At 39.3% G+C, this 19,964-nt stretch overlaps 1 protein-coding gene across 1 annotated transcript in view; it reads left to right on the forward strand.

Moving 5' to 3' along the window:
- The window catches only part of MAN2A1 (mannosidase alpha class 2A member 1), a 183,476-nt gene that overhangs the window by 127,062 nt on the left and 36,450 nt on the right, over window positions 1–19,964 (forward strand). The window contains exon 16 of the mRNA XM_003404736.4: window positions 314–428. Within this exon, the coding sequence (XP_003404784.2) occupies window positions 314–428 (115 nt within the window). The remainder of the gene's footprint in view (window positions 1–313; window positions 429–19,964) is intronic.

Genomic DNA, 19,964 nt, shown 5'->3' on the forward strand with positions numbered 1-19,964 from the left:
CTATGAAATAACTGTATTGATAATATAGAGGAATCTTAATTAGAAATTTTTATACCGGGGAGGCATATTTGTGGATCACTAGGCCAATCAAGTTGTGAATATTTTTATTTTCTCTCTTCAGTGTTTATAATGAAAACCTTATAATCAATATTTGCAGCAAGTTTATATTCTGGTACATTGTAAGGTTTGGTTTTCATTTAAAGTAGCAAATATCAGGTGATAAACATTTGCCATTTTGGAGACAATAATGAATATTTCTTAGAAAAGCTTGGAAGCAAATACATTTTTCTTAAAAATGTCATTTTCTCTTCAGCTCTATGGGCACCCCACACTGCCCTTTGTCAGAGTGACGCGTGGAAGGATTTACTCAGAAGTGACTTGCTTTTTTGACCACATTACACATAGAGTGCGGGTCTACCACGTGCAGGGTAAGGAAACGGAGAAACCTGGCTGTGAAATGTACCTGTACTTTCCTTGAAGTCCTGCTTTTCTTAATTATGTCTTTTTTTAAAATAGCAGTTGGTTTTTGGAGCTGATGTAATTTTTTAAACTTGCATCATACTTTTAGCATGACTTAAAATATAATATTTACCCTTTGGTAATAAAAAATGGTAAAACATTTAGCCCCTTCTTACACATGGCTTTTCCCATGTATACCTTCTCATTTCTACCGCATTTGTCTTAGCAGTGAGCCCATTAACTAGAGACTGCGTATTTCTAACCTAAAAACAGTGTGGAGTTGTTGTTTGTTTCTTATAAAGTGGAAATTATATCAAATGTGGCTTTCAATTAATGGGCCACTGTACATACCACTGCTGTGATACATGCACCACACACACACACACACACACACACACACACAGAGCCTGGCTTGAATATAGACTATATCGCAATAGAGAATAGCATTGGTAGCATTGGATTTTGAAAGAAAAGTGTTCTAAACTAGTTTTGTTTGTTCACAACTCTTCTTAGAGTACAAAATCAGACAGTTGTTTATTGCTTTTAGAACAGTATTGAGCAATTTTTGTGTCTCTGTTAACCAAAGTGTTGGGAAATTGGCTTTTGATCCCTGTAGGAACTTAACCCTGGGCAACCAGTCCTTCTAAACCAACTGGGTAGAGCTGTGGATCCCAAACACTCTCAGAATTGCAGTTATGTTGGTTGACTTTTGAATTCAGTGTTTTTAGAAGAGAGTACTTTTCTAGCCACATATTTAACCCTGGTAAGCAGGCCATTTACCATGATATCAACTCTCTCAGAAAAAGACCTCATAGAAGTCCTTATTTAAGATTATCTTTGCTGTTAGCTAAACTTAAAAAATTAGAGAAGGAAAAATATTCTTCCCCTAAACCTTCATACAAGTAGAAAATAAAGCATCACGGAGACTAATTATAAGATGTACGAACATGCATTATTTACTTTTTAGGTATTGTGGAGAATAAAAGGGTGCTCACAATGTTCTGAATAAAGGGATTTCTTAGATAGCTGAAATTCAGTTTTCTTACTTCAGGGTCTAAATTTAATTTTGCTTTTACTTAACTCTTTTTTAACTTTGACTTTAATTAGTTTGCCTTGTGCTAGAATTTCAGGTACAGGTAAACTTTCTCATTCTATTTTATAGGTAAAAATATGGTACATTTTTAGAATAACCCGTGATTCATAGGTTGAATCAAGAAGTCAGAGTTCTTCTGGAAGGTGGTAAAAAGAACACGAGACACTGTGTCCTAAGTGTGACTTCTAAAGTTTATGCAGTTACTTTGTTACCTGCAGGAAACTTTGTAGTTCTCAAAGAATATTTTATGGCATCTCCCCAAATTTCTAGTAAGGCAAAAACAATGCTTTTGACCATCCATTTGTATTCTTGAGCAAGCCATTGTTTAATACTCTGAGAGCTCTGAAATTACATTTCCCAGCTATCACCAAAGGTTTCATTTTATGGTAGAAAATAGCATTATCACACCTAAGGGTGCACTTACCTATTTTTCAATTTTGCCTAAACCCATTACTTTTTAATGGAAAAGTTCTTCCTGAGTGCAATATGGCACATGTTCAGTTTACCGTTGTTTTCATCAGTCATATTCAGAGATAGGCTAGGTTTTGAAGCAAATGCTGAAACAAGTCATCACAGAATTCTCACTTCTTAATCAATTATATGATTTGCTTTGGCTTTTATTTAATTGCTCCTGTCAACATCAGTGCCTCTCCTGAGTTTTCGTTGGGTCATCCAGGAACTTAAATCTCATATTGCAGGGCAGTTTCCATAAAGTAGGTGGCCCTCTTCTGCTGCTAGTGGCTGTAGTTGAGCTTGCTGTCACACTTCAGTGGTCCACCATGGAAATTAATAGACTGACTTGGTTGTTGACTTATTCCAGCAAATACACGCTCATTAGAACTAAATGGTCATGTTGTCTTTTCCCCACCTCATTTCCAAGGACTGCCCAAGCAGCTCACAGCCCTTGGCAAGGATGCGGGCCTCTAGGATGTAACTGGCTCCTGGTCCCCCAGGGTGGCCAGGTTGGCTTTTTACTCAGCATTTCTCTACTCTCAGCTTACCCCTTTCTGATCTCTGCCTGGTTTCTGCTCTTTTCTTTATTTTTCTTCTCTCATATGTTTCTTTCCTAGGTTGTTTTTCTTCTCCTTGGTGTTCTGGTGTAGAGGCTTGGCTCTGGTGGACATTGCCTATTGGCAGGTGCCTCTCTCCTTTATCACCAGACTGACCTGTCTTGGCACCTCGAGCACCCACTGAAGTCTTGGTTTTCACCTATTTTCACTTTTACTCGGTGCTCATAGTCCGCTAGCTCACTGCTATGGAAATATTTTAAAGTGACAAAGTATAATACTGTTCCTTCCAGTGCTTGAAATCTCCAGAAGTCTGACCTCTAGGTAATTGAGGCATTTTAAAAATGAGGTTCGATTGGCCAGATAAAAAAATAGAGGTTATTCTGAATAGGGCACTTGGACTATTAGCATAGTAAAAAATAAAGATACAAACCTCAGATTGCCTCTGGATCTCTCAGTATGTAGAATAAACTTGGGCTGAATCATTTTTTCCTGATTAGATTTTTGTAGCTTGAAAGCAGAAAGCTTCAGAAGTTCATGGGGAATGACAGATAAATAAGTACAATGCGAAGATAACTTAGAGTGCTTTGCCAGGTAACTTTTAGTGTACTTCTCTGAATTGAACCTGAAACCAGCATATATAAAACCACTCCAGTTAACACATGAAGCTTTTTCTCTCTCTGGCCCAGAGCAGGTCTTTTTTCAACATGAAAGTGGTTGGTGGGAGGTAAGGATACCATGATCACTTGAAAGGCTCCCTTCCTAGCTAGGCTGTCCTGTGCTTATAATTGAGCCCCTCTCAAAAAATTTCCTCCCCGCCTAAATAAGCCCGTTGTAGAGAGTGAGCCTTTTTTCAGGATCCTCTGTGGCCCACTTCTATCTTTTCTTTCTTTCTTTCACACCATTGCCTGATGTTTGCAGCTGTTTCTTCTCAGTTTGAGTAGTGCCATACCAGGAAATGAAGGTCTTGAAAGCTGGACTCCATCCACATCATTAAGGTAGACTACTGTGAGGAGGCAGCTTTTCCCTAGCTGTCTTTTGAGTGCCTTCCAACCGGAGGGGTTCATCTTCTGGCACTACACCAGACAACGTTCTGCTCATATGCATAAGGTTTTCACTGACTAATTCTTTTCAGAAGTAGACTGCCAGGTCCTTCTTCCTAGTCTGTCTTAGTCTGGAAGCTCAGCTGAAACCTGTCCGCAACGGGTGACCCTGCTGGTATTTGAATACCAGTAGCATACGTTCTACCATCGCAGCAACATGCAAGCCCCATAGTACGACAGACTGACAGATGCTGAACTATATGAAGAAGAACGGGCCATCGGGATTGGAGGAAGATTCGTTAACAACCTGCGTTACGCAGAAATGTTTGTTTGCTTCAAGTAAAGAGGACTTGAAGCACTTACTAATGAAGTTCAAAGACCACAGCCTTCAGTATGGATTACACCTCAAGATAAAGAAAACAAAAATTCTCACAACTGGACCAATAAGCAACATCATCACAAATGGAGAAAATATTGAAGTTGCCAAGGATTTCATTTTACTTGGATCCACAATCAGTGCCCATGGAAGCAGCAGTCAAGAAATCAAACAGTGTATTGCATTGGGCAAATCTGCTGCAAAAGACTTCTTTAAAGTGTTAAAAAGCAAAGATGTCACCTTGAAGACTAAGGTGTACCCGACCCATACCATGGTGTTTTCAATCACCTCATACGCATGTGAAAGCTGGACAATGAATAAGGAAGACCAAAAAAGAACTGACGCCTTTGAACTGTGGTGTTGGCGAAGAATATCGAATATAACACGGACTGCCAAAAGAACAAACAAGTCTGTTTTAGAACAAAGTACAACCAGAGTGCTCCTTAGAAGCAAGAATGGTGAGACTGTGTCTCACATACTTTAGACATGTTTTCAGAAGTAATCAGCCCCTGGAAAAGGACATCATGCTTGGTAAAGGAGAGGATCAGCAAAAAAGAGGAAGACCCTCAGAAAGATGGATTGACACAGTGGCTGCAACAATGGGGTCAAACATAGCAACAATTGTGAGGATGGTACAGGACCAGGCAGTGCTTCGTTCTGTTGTACATAGGGCTGTTATGAGTTGGAGTTGATTCAACGGCACCTAACAACAATAATGTTGTCTGAAGGCTCAGGTTGTCTGGATCCTGGTTCAGTGGGGTTTTAATTAAATCGCTACTTGAGATCTATGGAGATGCGAAGGCTTCGGGGTGTTTGAATCTATAGGTGTTCAAAGTACCTGAAAAGAGTAATCAGTCTTCGGGGGTTTAGTCCTGTAGTGCCAAAGCCTCTGTACTAAGCGATGCTTGAAAGGTCAGGGCTCTGTGAAATACTTGAATGATCTTCGATATTCTGAAGTTTGGCCTCATGTAAACCAGGCATCTGGATGATTGGTCAAAATTCAAAGGCAAAATGTGGCTTTGTCTTACGTTCAGTGAAAACTTCAGCCAACAGCCAGGCTTTTATAGGACCAGCTTTTTATTTTTAACCTGTTCATGAACTACGGTAGATGCTGCAACCACTTTTTCAGCCTCTGGGATTTCTTGGGAAGTTGCTTTCCTACTAAGAGCACATGGTGCTGCAAGGTGGGGGCCTTTATGACTGTTTGAAACTGAAAAAACAGGCATGTGCTGCAAATTACTGTTTTTACAGGATATTGTCTGAGGTGTCTAAATTTTTGGTAGGAAAAATAGAAATTTTCAGAATTTTTATGTGGCACACATATGTCCAAGTGGACGCTGGGGAAGGGATACTCTGGGGTAGAATTAGTAGTATAACATATGTACCTCGGGACGGTGAGGGTAGGCTTGTAGGAACCTATTGGTGTTGAGTCGATTCTGACTCATAGCAACCCTATAGGACAGTGTAGAACTGCCCCCATAGAGTTTCCAAGGGGCGGCTGGTGGATTTGAACTGTCAACCTTTTGGTTAGTAACCAAGCTACTGGGGCTGTGAGAGGGGGTAAGAAAAAAAATCCATCCTGCCTACCAAAAATTCAGACACACTCAATGATTCAGCACGCTTCCTTTAATGAAAACACGTGATATCAACAAAAAATTCCAAGCAGAAAATAATTCGTTCATGAAAGGGTTCCTTTCAAGGTGGTTTTGACTCATGGCAACCCCATGTGTGTCAGAGTAGAAAACCCTGTGATCTTAACTAGATTACCAGGCCTTTCTTTCAGGGTACCGCTGGATGAATTCAGACTGCCAACCTTACAGTTAGTAGCCAAGAACAAACTGTTCGCACCACCCAGGGACCTAACTTTTCTTGAAATAGCAAAATATATCTATGCTGGAATTTAACTTATTAAACTTTTTTTTTTTTTGAGTATATACTAATTTTGCATCCTTGAAACTGACTAGATGCAGTTATCTGGATGATTATTAAAGAGCCTGGTTTTGGTTGCTACCAGATTTATGTTCTGTAAAGAAATGAGGGTTGGGGGAGAGAGACTATTAATATTTTATGGTTACATATTATAATTGTATTAGATTACTTACCCAATAAATTATGGAAAAGATTTTATCATGTCTCAGCAGCAAGGGGAAAGAAATAAAATGAGTTAATATTACAGATTATCTTTATTAAGTTGTCAATTCATATTAAGGCTTTCAAAGGCAGTTTACCTGAAATACTCTTTAAAAACTGAAGTAACAGTAGCCTGAAAAAAATACTCTTAAATTCTCTCACCTCTGTTTTAGTTGCTCTTTCATCCATTTGTCCCCAAAGTAACTTTTGTCCAACTTAAACTTTGGGAGAAAGCAAAATCAAGAACAGAAATCGAACAACACTTCTCAAATTATATAAACTATTTGGTAATTATTGTTTTTGTAACAAACGGAGTTAAGAAGTCTCAGTTCAGACTACTTTTTTTTTTTTAATTTAGTTGAAGGTTTACAGGACAAACTAGTTTCTCATCAAACAGTACACACATTGTTGCATGTCGCTGGTTCTCAGCTCCACGCATGTCACCTCTTCCTTCTCAACCCCAGTTCCTACTTTTTGTTTTGTTCGTGGTTTGGTATCGCTGGCTTTAAAAATGCTTCAAGATCAGAGCAATTTTGGAGAACTCTAATGAAATATAATCCCTTGCCTTGTGTCAAGTTAAATAAGAACTCTAGTACCCATAATTTAATGAATTGCTTTTAATGGAACTATTTTATGATTTGTAAAAGATTTTTTAGTTTGTAGAAAATAGCATTTTCTAGAGGAAAAGGTAGGGGAGGTGGGGATTAATTTTCCTTGTAGTGTAGTCATCTTTTATTAAAACGGAAACTCCAGGCATAAAGTAGCCTATAAAATAGGGTGTTCTATAGGCTACCTTAACTTTTTTGGTCATTCTTGAATTAGAAGATTGAATACAGTGCACACACAAACCCCTGTATCCCCTTGTGTGATATTTGATACTGCACCCTCACAAAAGCACATGCCTTGCGGTGACATAATGATCAGCAAGTGACATGTGCGGGCCGTGGCTTCATTTGTCTTCGGAGCTGTAATTATTAGACTTTAGTGCCCTAGTTTTCAGACATCAACAGCTACTTTGAAGAATTAAGTTGCTGCGGGTTACCGATGTGTCTGTACATTTTCACTGATGCAAGGTTCAGGTCCCAGATCTGTTAAAATACGTACCTTCAGGTTTGTTTGTTTACCTCAGGACTGTGTTCTACTAGGCTAGTGTGCGAGTGAGCGACCATGTGTGTAAACTATGTTTCAATCCTTAGGAGAAATATCTTAAATGCAATACTTTTGCCCTGTTTTCCACCAACATATTATGAAAGTACTATATGTAATGGATCTTGCTAAAAGAAAACAAGTAGCCTGGAGGTAAAATGTAATGAACTGCCATCAAAAAGTATTGAAAAAAGGATTTTCCGTTGGCTGAAATGGCTGAATAATTTCGTTACTTGGGCATATTTAACAGTCAATCAAAGAGAGGTCGCTTCGTTTTTCTGTGAGCAATTTCGAATATACAAACCTAAATGGATTCATAGCATGACCCTTCACCTTTAGAGAGTCAAAATGGGCTTTGTCTAGTTAAACATATAAGAGAATCACATGGGGAGTTAGCAAACTAAAGGGACTTTGGGTTTGTCCTTTTATTTCTTAGAGACTCAGTTTCCTAAACTGTAGAAAGACGGTCAGGTAGATATAACTACTGAAGAGCCTTCAGAAAACTTGTTGCTGCCGTTGTTAGCTGCGGTCGAGTCAACCTGTGACTCATGGAGACCCCGTGAACAGTGGAACAAAATGCTGCCTGGTATCATCGCCATGATTGGTTGCAGATTGGACCAATGTGATTGATAGGGTTTTCATCGGCTGATTTTTTGTTTTTTTTTAATAACTTTTATTAAGCTTCAAGTGAACGTTTACAAATCCAGTCTGTCACATATAAGTTTACATAGATCTCACTCCCTACTCCCACTTGCTCTCCCCCTTTTGAGTCAGCCCTTTCAGTCTCTCCTTTCTTGACAATTTTGCCGGCTTCCCTCTCTCTCTATCCTCCCATCCCCCCTCCAGGCAAGAGTTGCCAACACAATCTCGAGTGTCCACCTGATATCATTAGCTCACTCTTCATCAGCGTCTCTCTCCCACCCGCTAACCAGTCCCTTTCATTTCTGATGAGTTGTCTTCGGGGATGGTTCCTGTCCTGTGTCAACTGAAGGTCTGGGGAGCATGGCCGCCGGGATTCCTCTAGTCTCAGTCAGACCATTAAGTTTGGTCTTTTTATGAGAATTTGGGGTCTGTATCCCACTGATCTCCTGCTCCCTCAGCGGTCCTCTGCTGTGCTCCCTGTCAGGGCAGTCATCTATTGTGGCCGGGCACCAACTAGTTCTTCTGGTCTCAGAATGATGTAGGTCTCTGGTTCATGTGGCCCTTTCTGTCTCTTGGGCTCTTAGTTGTCGTGTGGCCTTGGTGTTCTTCCTTTTCCTTTGCTCCAGGTGGGTTGAGACCAATTGCTGCATCTTAGATGGCCGCTTGTTAGCATTTAAGACCCCAGACGCCACATTTCAAAGTGGGATGCAGAATGATTTCATAATAGAATTATTTTGCCAATTGACTTAGAAGTCCCCGCAAACCGTGTTCCCCAGACCCCGCGCTTGCTCCACTGACCTTTGAAGCATTCATTTTATCCCGGAAACTTCTTTGCTTTTGGTCCAGTCCAATTGAGCTGACCTTCCATGTATTGAGTGTTGTCTTTCCCTTCACCTAAAGCAGTTCTTATCTACTGATTAATCGATAAAAAACCTTCTCCCACCCTCCCTCCCTCCCCGCCTCGTAACCACAAAAGTATGTGTTCTTCTCAGGTTTACTATTTCTCATGATCTTATAATAGTGGTCTTATACAATATTTGTCCTTTTGCCTCTGACTAATTTCGCTCAGCATAATGCCTTCCAGGTTCCTCCATGTTATGAAATGTTTCAGAGATTCGTCACTGTTCTTTATCGATGCGTAGTATTCCATTGTGTGGATATACCACAATTTATTTACCCATTCATCCGTAGATGGACACCTTGGTTGCTTCCAACTTTTTGCTATTGTAAACAGAGCTGCAATAAACATGGGTGTGCATATATCTGCTTGTATGAAGGCTCTTCTATCTCTAGGGTATATTCCTAGGAGTGGGATTTCTGGGTTGTATGGTAGTTCTATTTCTAACTGTTTAAGATAACACCAAATGGATTTCCAAAGTGGTTGTACCATTTTACATTCCCACCAGCAGTGTATGAGAGTTCCAATCTCTCCGCAGCCTCTCCAACATTTATTATTTTGTGTTTTTTGGATTAATGCCAGCCTTGTTGGTGTGAGATGGAATCTCATCGTAGTTTTAATTTGCATTTCTCTAATGGCTAATGATCGAGAGCATTTTCTCATGTATCTGTTGGCTGCCTGAATATCTTCTTTAGTGAAATGTGTGTTCATATCCTTTGCCCACTTCTTGATTGGGTTGTTTGTCTTTTTGTGGTTGAGTTTTGACAGAATCATGTAGATTTTAGAGATCAGGCGCTGGTCGGAGATGTCATAGCTGAAAATTCTTTCCCAGTCTGTAGGTGGTCTTTTTACTCTTTTGGAGAAGTCTTTAGATGAGCATAGGTGTCTGATTTTTAGGAGCTCCCAGTTATCGGGTTTCTCTTCATCATTTTTGGTAATGTTTTGTATTCTGTTTATACCTTGTATTAGGGCTCCTAGGCTTGTCCCAATTTTTTCTTCCATGATCTTTATCGTTTTAGTCTTTATGTTTAGGTCTTTGATCCACTTGGAGTTAGTTTTTGTGCATGGTGTGAGGTATGCGTCCTGTTTCATTTTTTTGCAAATGGATATCCAGTTATGCCAGCACCATTTGTTAAAAAGGCTATCTTTTCCCCAGTTAATTGACACTGGTCCTTTGTCAAATATCAGCTGCTCATACGTGGATGGATCTATGTCTGGGTTCTCAATTCTGTTCCATTGGTCTATGTGTCTGTTGTTGTACCAATACCAGGCTGTTTTGACTACTGTGGCTGTATAATAGGTTCTGAAGTCAGGTAAGGTGAGGCCTCCCACTTTTTTCTTCTTTTTCAGTAGTGCTTTGCTTATCCGGGGCTTCTTTCCCTTCCATATGAAATTGGTGATTTGTTTCTCTATCCCCTTAAAATATGACATTGGAATTTGGATCGGAAGTGCGTTAAATGTATAGATGGCTTTTGGTAGAATAGACATTTTTACTATGTTAAGTCTTCCTATCCATGAGCAAGGTATGTTTTTCCACTTAAGTATGTCCTTTTGAATTTCTTGTAGTAGAGCTTTGTAGTTTTCTTTGTATAGGTGTTTTACATCCTTGGTAAGATTTATTCCTAAGTATCTTATCTTCTTGGGGGCTACTGTGAATGGTATTGATTTGGTTATTTCCTCTTCGGTGTTCTTTTTGTTGATGTAGAGGAATCCAAGTGATTTTTGTATGTTTATTTTATAACCTGAGACTCTGCCAAACTCTTCTATTAGTTTCAGTAGTTTTCTGGAGGATTCCTTAGGGTTTTCTGTGTATATAATCATGTCGTCTGCAAATAGTGATAACTTTACTTCTTCCTTGCCAATCCGGATACCTTTTATTTCTTTGTCTAGCCTAATTGCCCTGGCTAGGACTTCTAGCACGATGTTGAATAAGAGCAGTGATAAAGGGCATCCTTGTCTGGTTCCCGTTCTCAAGGGAAATGCTTTCAGGTTCTCTCCATTTAGAGTGATATTGGCTGTTGGCTTTGCATACATGCCCTTTATTATGTTGAGGAATTTACCTTCAATTCCTATTTTGGTAAGAGTTTTTATCATGAATGGGTGTTGGACTTTGTCAAATGCCTTTTCTGCATCAATTGATAAGATCATGTGGTTTTTGTCTTTTGTTTTATTTATGTGATGGATTACATTAATGGTTTTTCTGATATTAAACCAGCCTTGCATACCTGGTATAAATCCCACTTGATCAGGGTGAATTATTTTTTTGATGTGTTGTTGGATTCTATTGGCTAGAATTTTGTTGAGGATTATTGCATCAATGTTCATGAGGGGTATAGGTCTATAATTTTCTTTTTTTGTAATGTCTTTACCTGGTTTTGGTATCAGGGAGATGGTGGCTTCATAGAATGAGTTGGGTAGTATTCCGTCATTTTCTATGCTTTGGAATACCTTTAGTAGTAGTGGTGTTAACTCTTCTCTGAAAGTTTGGTAGAACTCTGCAGTGAAGCCGTCCGGGCCAGGGCTTTTTTTTTGTTGGGAGTTTTTTGATTACCGTTTCAATCTCTTTTTTTGTTATGGGTCTATTTAGTTGTTCTACTTCTGAATGTGTTAGTTTAGGTAGGTAGTGTTTTTCCAGGAATTCATCCATTTCTTCTAGGTTTTCAAATTTGTTAGAGTACAATTTTTCATAATAATCTGAAATGATTCTTTTAATTTCATTTGGTTCTGTTGTGATGTGGTCCTTCTCGTTTCTTATTCGGGTTATTTGTTTCCTTTCCTGTATTTCTTTAGTCAGTCTAGCCAATGGTTTATCAATTTTGTTAATTTTTTCAAAGAACCAGCTTTTGGCTTTGTTAATTCTTTCAATTGTTTTTCTGTTCTCTAATTCATTTAGTTCAGCTCTAATTTTTAGTATTTGTTTTCTTCTGGTGCCTGATGGATTCTTTTGTTGCCCACTTTCTATTTGTTCAAGTTGTAGGGACAGTTCTCTGATTTTGGCTCTTTCTTCTTTTTGTATGTGTGCATTTATTGATATAAATTGGCCTCTGAGCACTGCTTTTGCTGTGTCCCAGAGGTTTTGATAGGAAGTATTTTCATTCTCGTTGCTTTCTATGAATTTCCTTATTCCCTCCTTGATGTCTTCTATAACCCAGTCTTTTTTCAGGAGGGTATTGTTCATTTTCCAAGTATTTGATTTCTTTTCCCTAGTTTTTCTGTTATTGATCTCTAGTTTTATTGCCTTGTGGTCTGAGAAGATGCTTTGTAATATTTCTATGTTTTGGACTCTGCAAAGGTTTGTTTTATGACCTAATATGTGGTCTATTCTAGAGAATGTTCCATGTGCGCTAGAAAAAAATGTATATTTTGCAGCAGTTGGGTGGAGAGTTCTGTATAAGTCAATGAGGTCAAGTTGGTTGATTGTTGTAATTAGGTCTTCCGTGTCTCTATTGAGCTTCTTACTGGATGTCCTGTCCTTCTCCGAAAGTGGTGTGTTGAAGTCTCCTACCATAATTGTGGAGGTGTCTATCTCGCTTTTCAATTCTGTTAAAATTTGATTTATGTATCTTGCAGCCCTTTCATTGGGTGCATAAATATTTAATATGGTTATGTCTTCCTGATCAATTGTCCCTTTTATCATTATATAGTGTCCTTCTTTATCCTTTGTGGTGGATTTAAGTCTAAAGTCTATTTTGTCAGAAATTAATATTGCTACTCCTCTTCTTTTTTGCTTATTGTTTGCTTGATATACTTTTTTCCATCCTTTGAGTTTTAGTTTGTTTGTGTCTCTAAGTCTAAGGTGTGTCTCTTGTAGGCAGCATATAGATGGATCGTGTTTCTTTATCCAGTCTGTGACTCTCTGTCTCTTTATTGGTGCATTTAGTCCATTTACATTCAGGGTAATTATAGATAAATAAGTTTTTAGTGCTGTCATTTTGATGCCTTTTTATGTGTGTTGTTGACAATTTCATTTTTCCGCATACTTTTTTGTGCTGAGGCGTTTTTCTTAGTAAATTGTGAGATCCTCATTTTCATAGTGTTTGACTTTATGTTAGTTGAGTCGTTACGTTTTTCTTGGTTTTTATCTTGAGTTATAGAGTTGTTATACCTTTTTGTGGTTACCTTATTATTTACCCCTATTTTTCTAAGTAAAAACCTAACTTGTATTGTTCTATATCGCCTTGTATCACTCTCCATATGGCAGTTCAATGCCTCCTGTATTTAGTCCCTCTTTTTGATTATTGTGATCTTTTACCTTTTGACTTCCATGATTCCCTGTTATGTGTATTTTTTTTTTTTAATTAATCTTAATTTGTTTGTTTTTGTGATTTCCCTATTTGAGTTGATATCAGGACGTTCTGTTTTGTGACCTTGTGTTGTGCTGATATCTGATATTATTGGTTCTCTGACCAAACAATATCCTTTAGTATTTCTTGTAGCTTTGGTTTGGTTTTTTCAAATTCTCTAAACTTATGTTTGTCTGTAAATATCTTAATTTCGCCTTCATATTTCAGAGAGATTTTTGCTGGATATATGATCCTTGGCTGGCAGTTTTTCTCCTTCAGTGTTCTGTATATGTCGTCCCATTCCCTTCTTGCCTGCATGGTTTCTGCTGAGTAGTCAGAACATATTCTTATTGATTCTCCCTTGAAGGAAACCTTTCTTTTCTCCCTGGCTGCTTTTAAAATTTTCTGTTTATCTTTGGTTTTGGTGAGTTTGATGATAATATGTCTTGGTGTTTTTCTTTTTGGATCAATCTTAAATGGGGTTCGATGAGCATCTTGGATAGCTATCCTTTCGTCTTTCATGATGTCAGGGAAGTTTTCTGTCAGGAGTTCTTCAACTATTTTCTCTGTGTTTTCTGTCCCCCCTCCCTGTTCTGGGACTCCAATCACCCGCAGGTTATCCTTCTTGATAGAGTCCCACATAATTCTTAGGGTTTCTTCATTTTTTTTAATTCTTTTATCTGATTTTTTTTCAGCTATGTTGGTGTTGATTCCCTGGTCCTCCAGATGTCCCAGTCTACATTCTAATTGCTCGAGTCTGCTCCTCTGACTTCCTAGTGCGTTGTCTAATTCTGTTATTTTATTGTTAATCTTTTGGATTTCTACATGTTGTCTCTCTATGGATTCTTGCAACTTATTAATTTTTCCACTATGTTCTTGAATAATCTTTTTGAGTTCTTCAACAGTTTTATCAGTGTGTTCCTTGGCTTTTTCTGCAGTTATCCTAATTTCATTTGTGATATCATTAAGCATTCTGTAAATTAGTTTTTTATATTCTGTATCTGATAATTCCAAGATTGTATCTTCATTTGGGGAAGATTTTGATTCTTTTGTTCGGGGGGTTGGAGAAGCTGTCATGGTCTGCTTCTTTAAGTGGTTTGATATGGATTGTTGTCTCCGAGCCATCACTGGGAAACTAGTTTTTCCAGAAAATCCGCTAAAAAAAAAATGCAGTCAGATCCCTATCAGAGTTCTCCCTCTGGCTCAGGCTATTCAGATGTTAATGAAGCCGCCTGGGGAAGGTGGGAGAGGGAACAGAGAGATAGGAGAGTAGCACCTCAGAATATAGCCAGAGTTGCTTGTCTTGCTTGTAATGACTATTATATCTGAGATTCCCGCGGGCGCCTCGCCTATATGTGCTGGCTGTGTGGAGATTGCCCCCGGGGGGTCTGGCCCGCTGGAGTCAAGGTCAGATCCTCCGCTTCCAGCCCCACGCCCAGCGTCAAGGCTCCCCTACTGGGACGGTGCACTCTCGACTCCAAAATCAGTCGCTGCCTCCCGGGGACTTCTTGTCCCTCCAGCCATGTGGCCGTGCTGCCCCCGAGAACCAGTTGGGCCTCCTCCCGGGGTTAGTTCAGATGGGTGGAGCAGCTCCCCATGCTTGTGCCGTGACCGAGTGTCCTGGCTGGGACGCTGTTCTCCCCGCTCCAATACCAGTCGCTGCCTCCCGGGGATTTCTCCTACCGGCTGCGTCCCACGCCGCCCCCCAACCCGGCTGGGCCCCTTCCCGGGGTTAGTTCAGGGGGGTGGAGCAACTCTCCGTGTTTATGCCGTACCTGCATCCAGTCCAAATCCCTGCGGGACGGTTCCCCGGCTCAGACGCTGCTCTTTCTGCTCCAAGACCAGTCACTGCCTCCCGGGGACTTCTCCTACCAGCTGCGTCCCACGCCGCCCATGGAACCGGCTGGTCCCCCTCCCGGGGTTAGTTCAGGGGGGTGGAGCAGCTCTCTGTGCTTGTGCCGTACCTGACTGGTATGCTGGCTCCAGGCTCTGGAAACAATCGCTGCTTCCCCGTATTAGTTCGTTCTCCGTCTCTAAATCTGTGTTTGTTGTTCAGGGTTCGTAGATTGTTATGTATGTGATCGATTCACTTGTTTTTCCGAGTCTTTGTTGTAAGAGGGATCCGAGGTAGCGTCTGCCTAGTGCGCCATCTTGGCTCCGCCTCCTCATCGGCTGATTTTTGAAGGTAGATTGCCAGGCCTTTCTTCCTATTCCATCTTAGTATTGCGTAAAATCTCTTATGCTTGACTCCCTGCTTCTAAATCCATGTTTGAACCTGGGGCTTCTATCCCTGGAGTGCCCCCCCCACCCCTTGTAGACAAGGCCTCGGAGCTTCACTGAAGTTGTTTTTTATATCCTTGAAAAGACTCATGAGAATTAAAATCGTTTGCAATCAATCTTTCATTTTTTTCCAGAACTGTGTTCCATATTTAGTTTAATTTAAGAGTAAAAACCATTAAGTTATGGCTAGAAAGACTTAGGTAATTAAAACATCTTTGGAATATCATAACTATGCAATTGACTGCTAAGGATTTTTTTTACTGTTAATTGGAACTTTTAAAAAATGAAATAAATAGCTATGTGCCAAACCTGATTATTCCCTACAGGCATGAAAAAGAAGGTTATTTTAACGGACTATAAGAACGTTCTGGTTACACAAATTCAGAGCTTAGAGGTTATCTTGGGAGCTGTTTGACAGCAGCTGCTGTGTCGTAGGCACAGCTTCTTGGCAAGGAGGTATTATCACCCACAAATGTGTTGTTCTGAGCTCAGATAAAAGACACAGGGTGGGAAGTAAAGGGGAAATATAGCGATTAAAGAGTTCTTGGGTGGTGCCAATAGTTAATACACTCGGCTGCTAACTGAAAGGTTAGAGGTTTGAGTCTACCCAGAGGCACCTCAGAAGAAAGGCCTGGTGATCGACTTCAAAAAACTCATCCACTGAAAAACCCTGTGGGCACATTGCTACTCTGACACACATGGGGTCGCCATGAGTTGGAATCGACTCAGTGGCAACTGGCAGTGGTGGATAGTGGTGGAGAGCTCGGACTTGCTAGTCAGCTTGCCTTCATTTCACTTCCAGCAGCCATCCCAGGTCTGCCACTTAATAGCTGCTTGACCTTGGGCGGATTACTACTGATCTTGCCTTAGTTTCATCATCTGGAAAGTGTTAACTACGATAGGGTCTACTGCTGGGATGTTGTGAGGATTAAATGAATTAATATATGTAAAGCCTGGCAGGTAGCAAGAGCTGTATCTACTTAAAAGAATAATAATATGTGTCAAAGGTGTTAAACACTAAGTGTTCCAAGAGAAGGAGTGGTCATTTTGGGCTGTGGTGGTGATCTAGGAAGATTTGATGAAGGAAGCGAGTTGCTGAGATGCCAGGTCTTGGGGAAATGTCACTAGGATGGGCACAAAGAAGAACAGAACGATACAAAGTGTGAAAGGAAGTCAGTTAGATTAATAGTCTTCAGACTCTCTTGTTGTTCCCATAATAATTTGAAGAGCTCTGTCCCATATATATATTTTTAACTTGGCATCTAAAGGTTTTTATTATACGTTTAAATAATTGCAAATGGTGTTATTTTTGGCACACTGCAAATATTGGCACTTTAAAATAAACATATCCAATGGAGAGCAATTTGATAACAAATCATGCATTTTTAAAAAGCCTGCACCGGCTCTCTAACAGTCAGAAATTTCCCATCATTTTTTCTCCTTGAACTCATATTTCCGTTCTGTTTCCCCCACAGAATTTTATCTTTTTTTATTTTATTTATAAAATAAAAATATAAATTTTATTTATATTTTTATTCTGGAAGGTCTCTTTATTGGTCAACCTTTCATTACGTCTCTGCAGCAAAAACAAGTCATTCCTGTGTGTGTGTGTGTATAAATTTAAAAATTCAGTCATCCTAAGGCTCTAAGTATTAAATTTCTTCTGGATTGAATTATGAAAATTATTAGTAGTGTACAATTGATCAAAGCAACCTAACTATATAACCATTTTGATCATTTATTTTATAAAATGCATAATTTTAAAAGAAACATTTCTCTTAATGAGATGAATTATGCCCTTTTTATCCCCAATATGTTCATGTATATACATTGATAAATGCTACTTAGTGCTAGAATGAGATTTCAGCATTGATTTTATTCTTAATTTTTTTTTTTTTAATAAATGTAAGTGCAGAGAAGTGTCGTAGCCATAAATAAGCAGGTGAGAATGGAAGGAGTTTTGATACAGGGACACCATTCAATACTTTTGAACTCCTGAGTCATATGCCATAAATCACAGAGTGATCTATTATCAAACATGAGTTTTAATCAGTTATTTTTAAGGGACCAACCCCTAGAGAAGGACATCATGCTTAATAAGGTACAGAGTCAGCGAAAAAGAGGAAGGCCCTCAACCTGAGATGGCTTGAGACAGTGGCTACAACAGTGGGCTCAAACATAGCAACGATTGTGAGGATGGCACAGGACTGGGCGGTGTTTCGTTCTGTTGTAAATAGGGCAGCTATGAGCCAGAGCCAGCTCAACGGCACCTAACAACAACAACTGCGCGACATCTCTTTGATTTTGTAGAAAGGAAACAATTAGAAGCCACTCATTTTGCAAAAATATTTGTTTCCCAGTCCTTGAAGTCTAATTAGACACCAGTATTTCAAATTGTCTCTATACAACAACCCACAGGATTTCATAATTCAGTGTATTAGTGTAAGGGTGAGTGAGAGGTATATGTATGTGTGTGTATGTATGTATGTGTGCATGGTAGGAGAAGAAATAATAAAAAGGTGGTGGAAAAGGGAAGAGGAACCACATGCCCCCATGGCAGGTCCATTTCAGGCTGATCAGTTGAAGAAAGAGAATACATGGATCTGAGTATTCTGTCTAAAACTCCATGGAAAGAAAGGAGCATGTTGGGGAGAACAGGAAGTGCATAAATTCAGAATGACTGTCGCGTGGAGGATATGCAGACAGACCATTGTGATTCTGCCAGCTTTCTTTCCTCCCATGTCCCAAATCAGCTGAAGCCTGAATGGTGGGAAAGGTACCAAGAAAACTGTGGTGTTGGGAGCTATTTTATTTACCTCTCCCTGGAGTGCTTTGGAAACCCTGGTGGTGTAGTGGTTAAGTGCTACGGCTGGTAACCAAGAGGTCGGCAGTTCGAATCCACCAGGCGCTCCTTGGAAACTCTATGGGGCCGCTCTACTCTGTCCTGTAGTGTCGCTGTGAGTCAGACTTGATTCGACGGCAGTGGATTTGGCTTCGTTTTGGAGTGGATTAGTTACACCTTGCCCATTTTTGAAACAGAACTTTGATACTGATATAGACGTTATGTTCCCTCTAAAACAGAGCTTCCAAAAAACCTGTTGTTTCATAAAATCAATTTTTTTTAAGTTCCCAGTTTTATTACGTACTTTTGAGTTTTTGAGCCTTCTTCAAGTATATCATACTTAATAGGTATAATCTTTAATCAAAATTTGCAGTCCATGTGACCAAAATGCTATCCCTTTCCTATTAGGCACTTATTTTTGTAACATTTTTATGAGAATTATTGAAATGAAATGAATAAAATATATATAATAGTGCTTAGGTCATAATTAGTGTTCAATAAGTAATAGTTGTTTATCTAGTGCTTTACAAATAGAGCAAAATGCTGCATCATTATTTTCTTAAATTTGAGACTTGGAATGAAATTTACTTTAAAATTTGTATTCATCAAAGTAGCTGTTAAATTTTTCACTTGTGGAGAAATAATCAATGTGAACATTTATAGACCTGGAAGCGAGGAGTACCTCAGAGGATAAATTAGATCTTATAATAGATGATAAATTGAGTAAGTCAACATGGAGAAAAAGGTCATTCAGTTGTGGGAATTATTACCATTTTTATTCTTAGTGCTTTCAGATATGAGTACAGTTATAAAAAAATCTGTTAGTGATAATATTTAGACTACTTAGAAATGATGTTTCTGTGTTGACTTAGTTTCTCATTGCTGTGAGAATTGACATTTAAGTGTATTTGTTGAACTGAGCAGCGTGTATTAATTATTCATAAGTGTTGACTCCATGTTAAGTTGCATTCAAGTTAATGGAAACAACAGTATCACAAAAGTAAATACATAAGGGGAAAGGTGTTTTATTGCTTTTGATGATTTAAATACAAAACAAACCCAAAACCATTGCCATTGAGTTGATAGGCAATAAGGACTCATAGTGACCTTACAGAAATACAAAACAAAGGACTCCCAAATTTGGAGGGTGAAATGTTCATACCATGCCAGCTGTTATTGTCTTACTTCTTCTGCTCTGCAGTGGAGGCTCAGCCACTGTCTCTAAGAAAACAGAAGCCGGGAAAAGGGATGAGGCAACAGTTGGTTGGGTAGACAGCACAGCAAGCTCTCATTTTTGCCTGAGAGTCTGCAGTTGAAGGACTGTCACTGAAATTAGAAGAGCTTGCTTTGAATCTTTAATGGATTTTTGGAGGATTTAGCTTATCTGAGTTGATATCCGTATGTTAAAATTTAGTTACTGTAAACTCTTATTCAAAGGCTTAAATACCTCTTTTAGGATTCTCACTGTCATTTATCATTTTCCTGTGTGATTGTGGTTCAGTTAGTACTGTCTTCATCTTGCTGTAATGACTTGTCCAAATCATACCTTTATGCTACTGATAAGACACTAGGTCCTTGCTGAGGCAGGAGGGAAGGAATCTCTCGGTGCTGTCGTTGATGAATCTCTTGGTGCTGTCGTTGACTTGGAAGGAATCTCGGTGCTGTCGTTGACGCCCTTGCCTCTCTCCCAGCCCCCGCCTCTCACTCCTGTAACTGTTTGAATGTGGTGAGAGTGGTACCTGATTTGTCAGAGTAGATTCCTTAA

This window comes from Loxodonta africana, chromosome 2 (assembly GCF_030014295.1).
Source record: "Loxodonta africana isolate mLoxAfr1 chromosome 2, mLoxAfr1.hap2, whole genome shotgun sequence".
NCBI classification, from domain to species: Eukaryota; Metazoa; Chordata; class Mammalia; order Proboscidea; family Elephantidae; genus Loxodonta; species Loxodonta africana.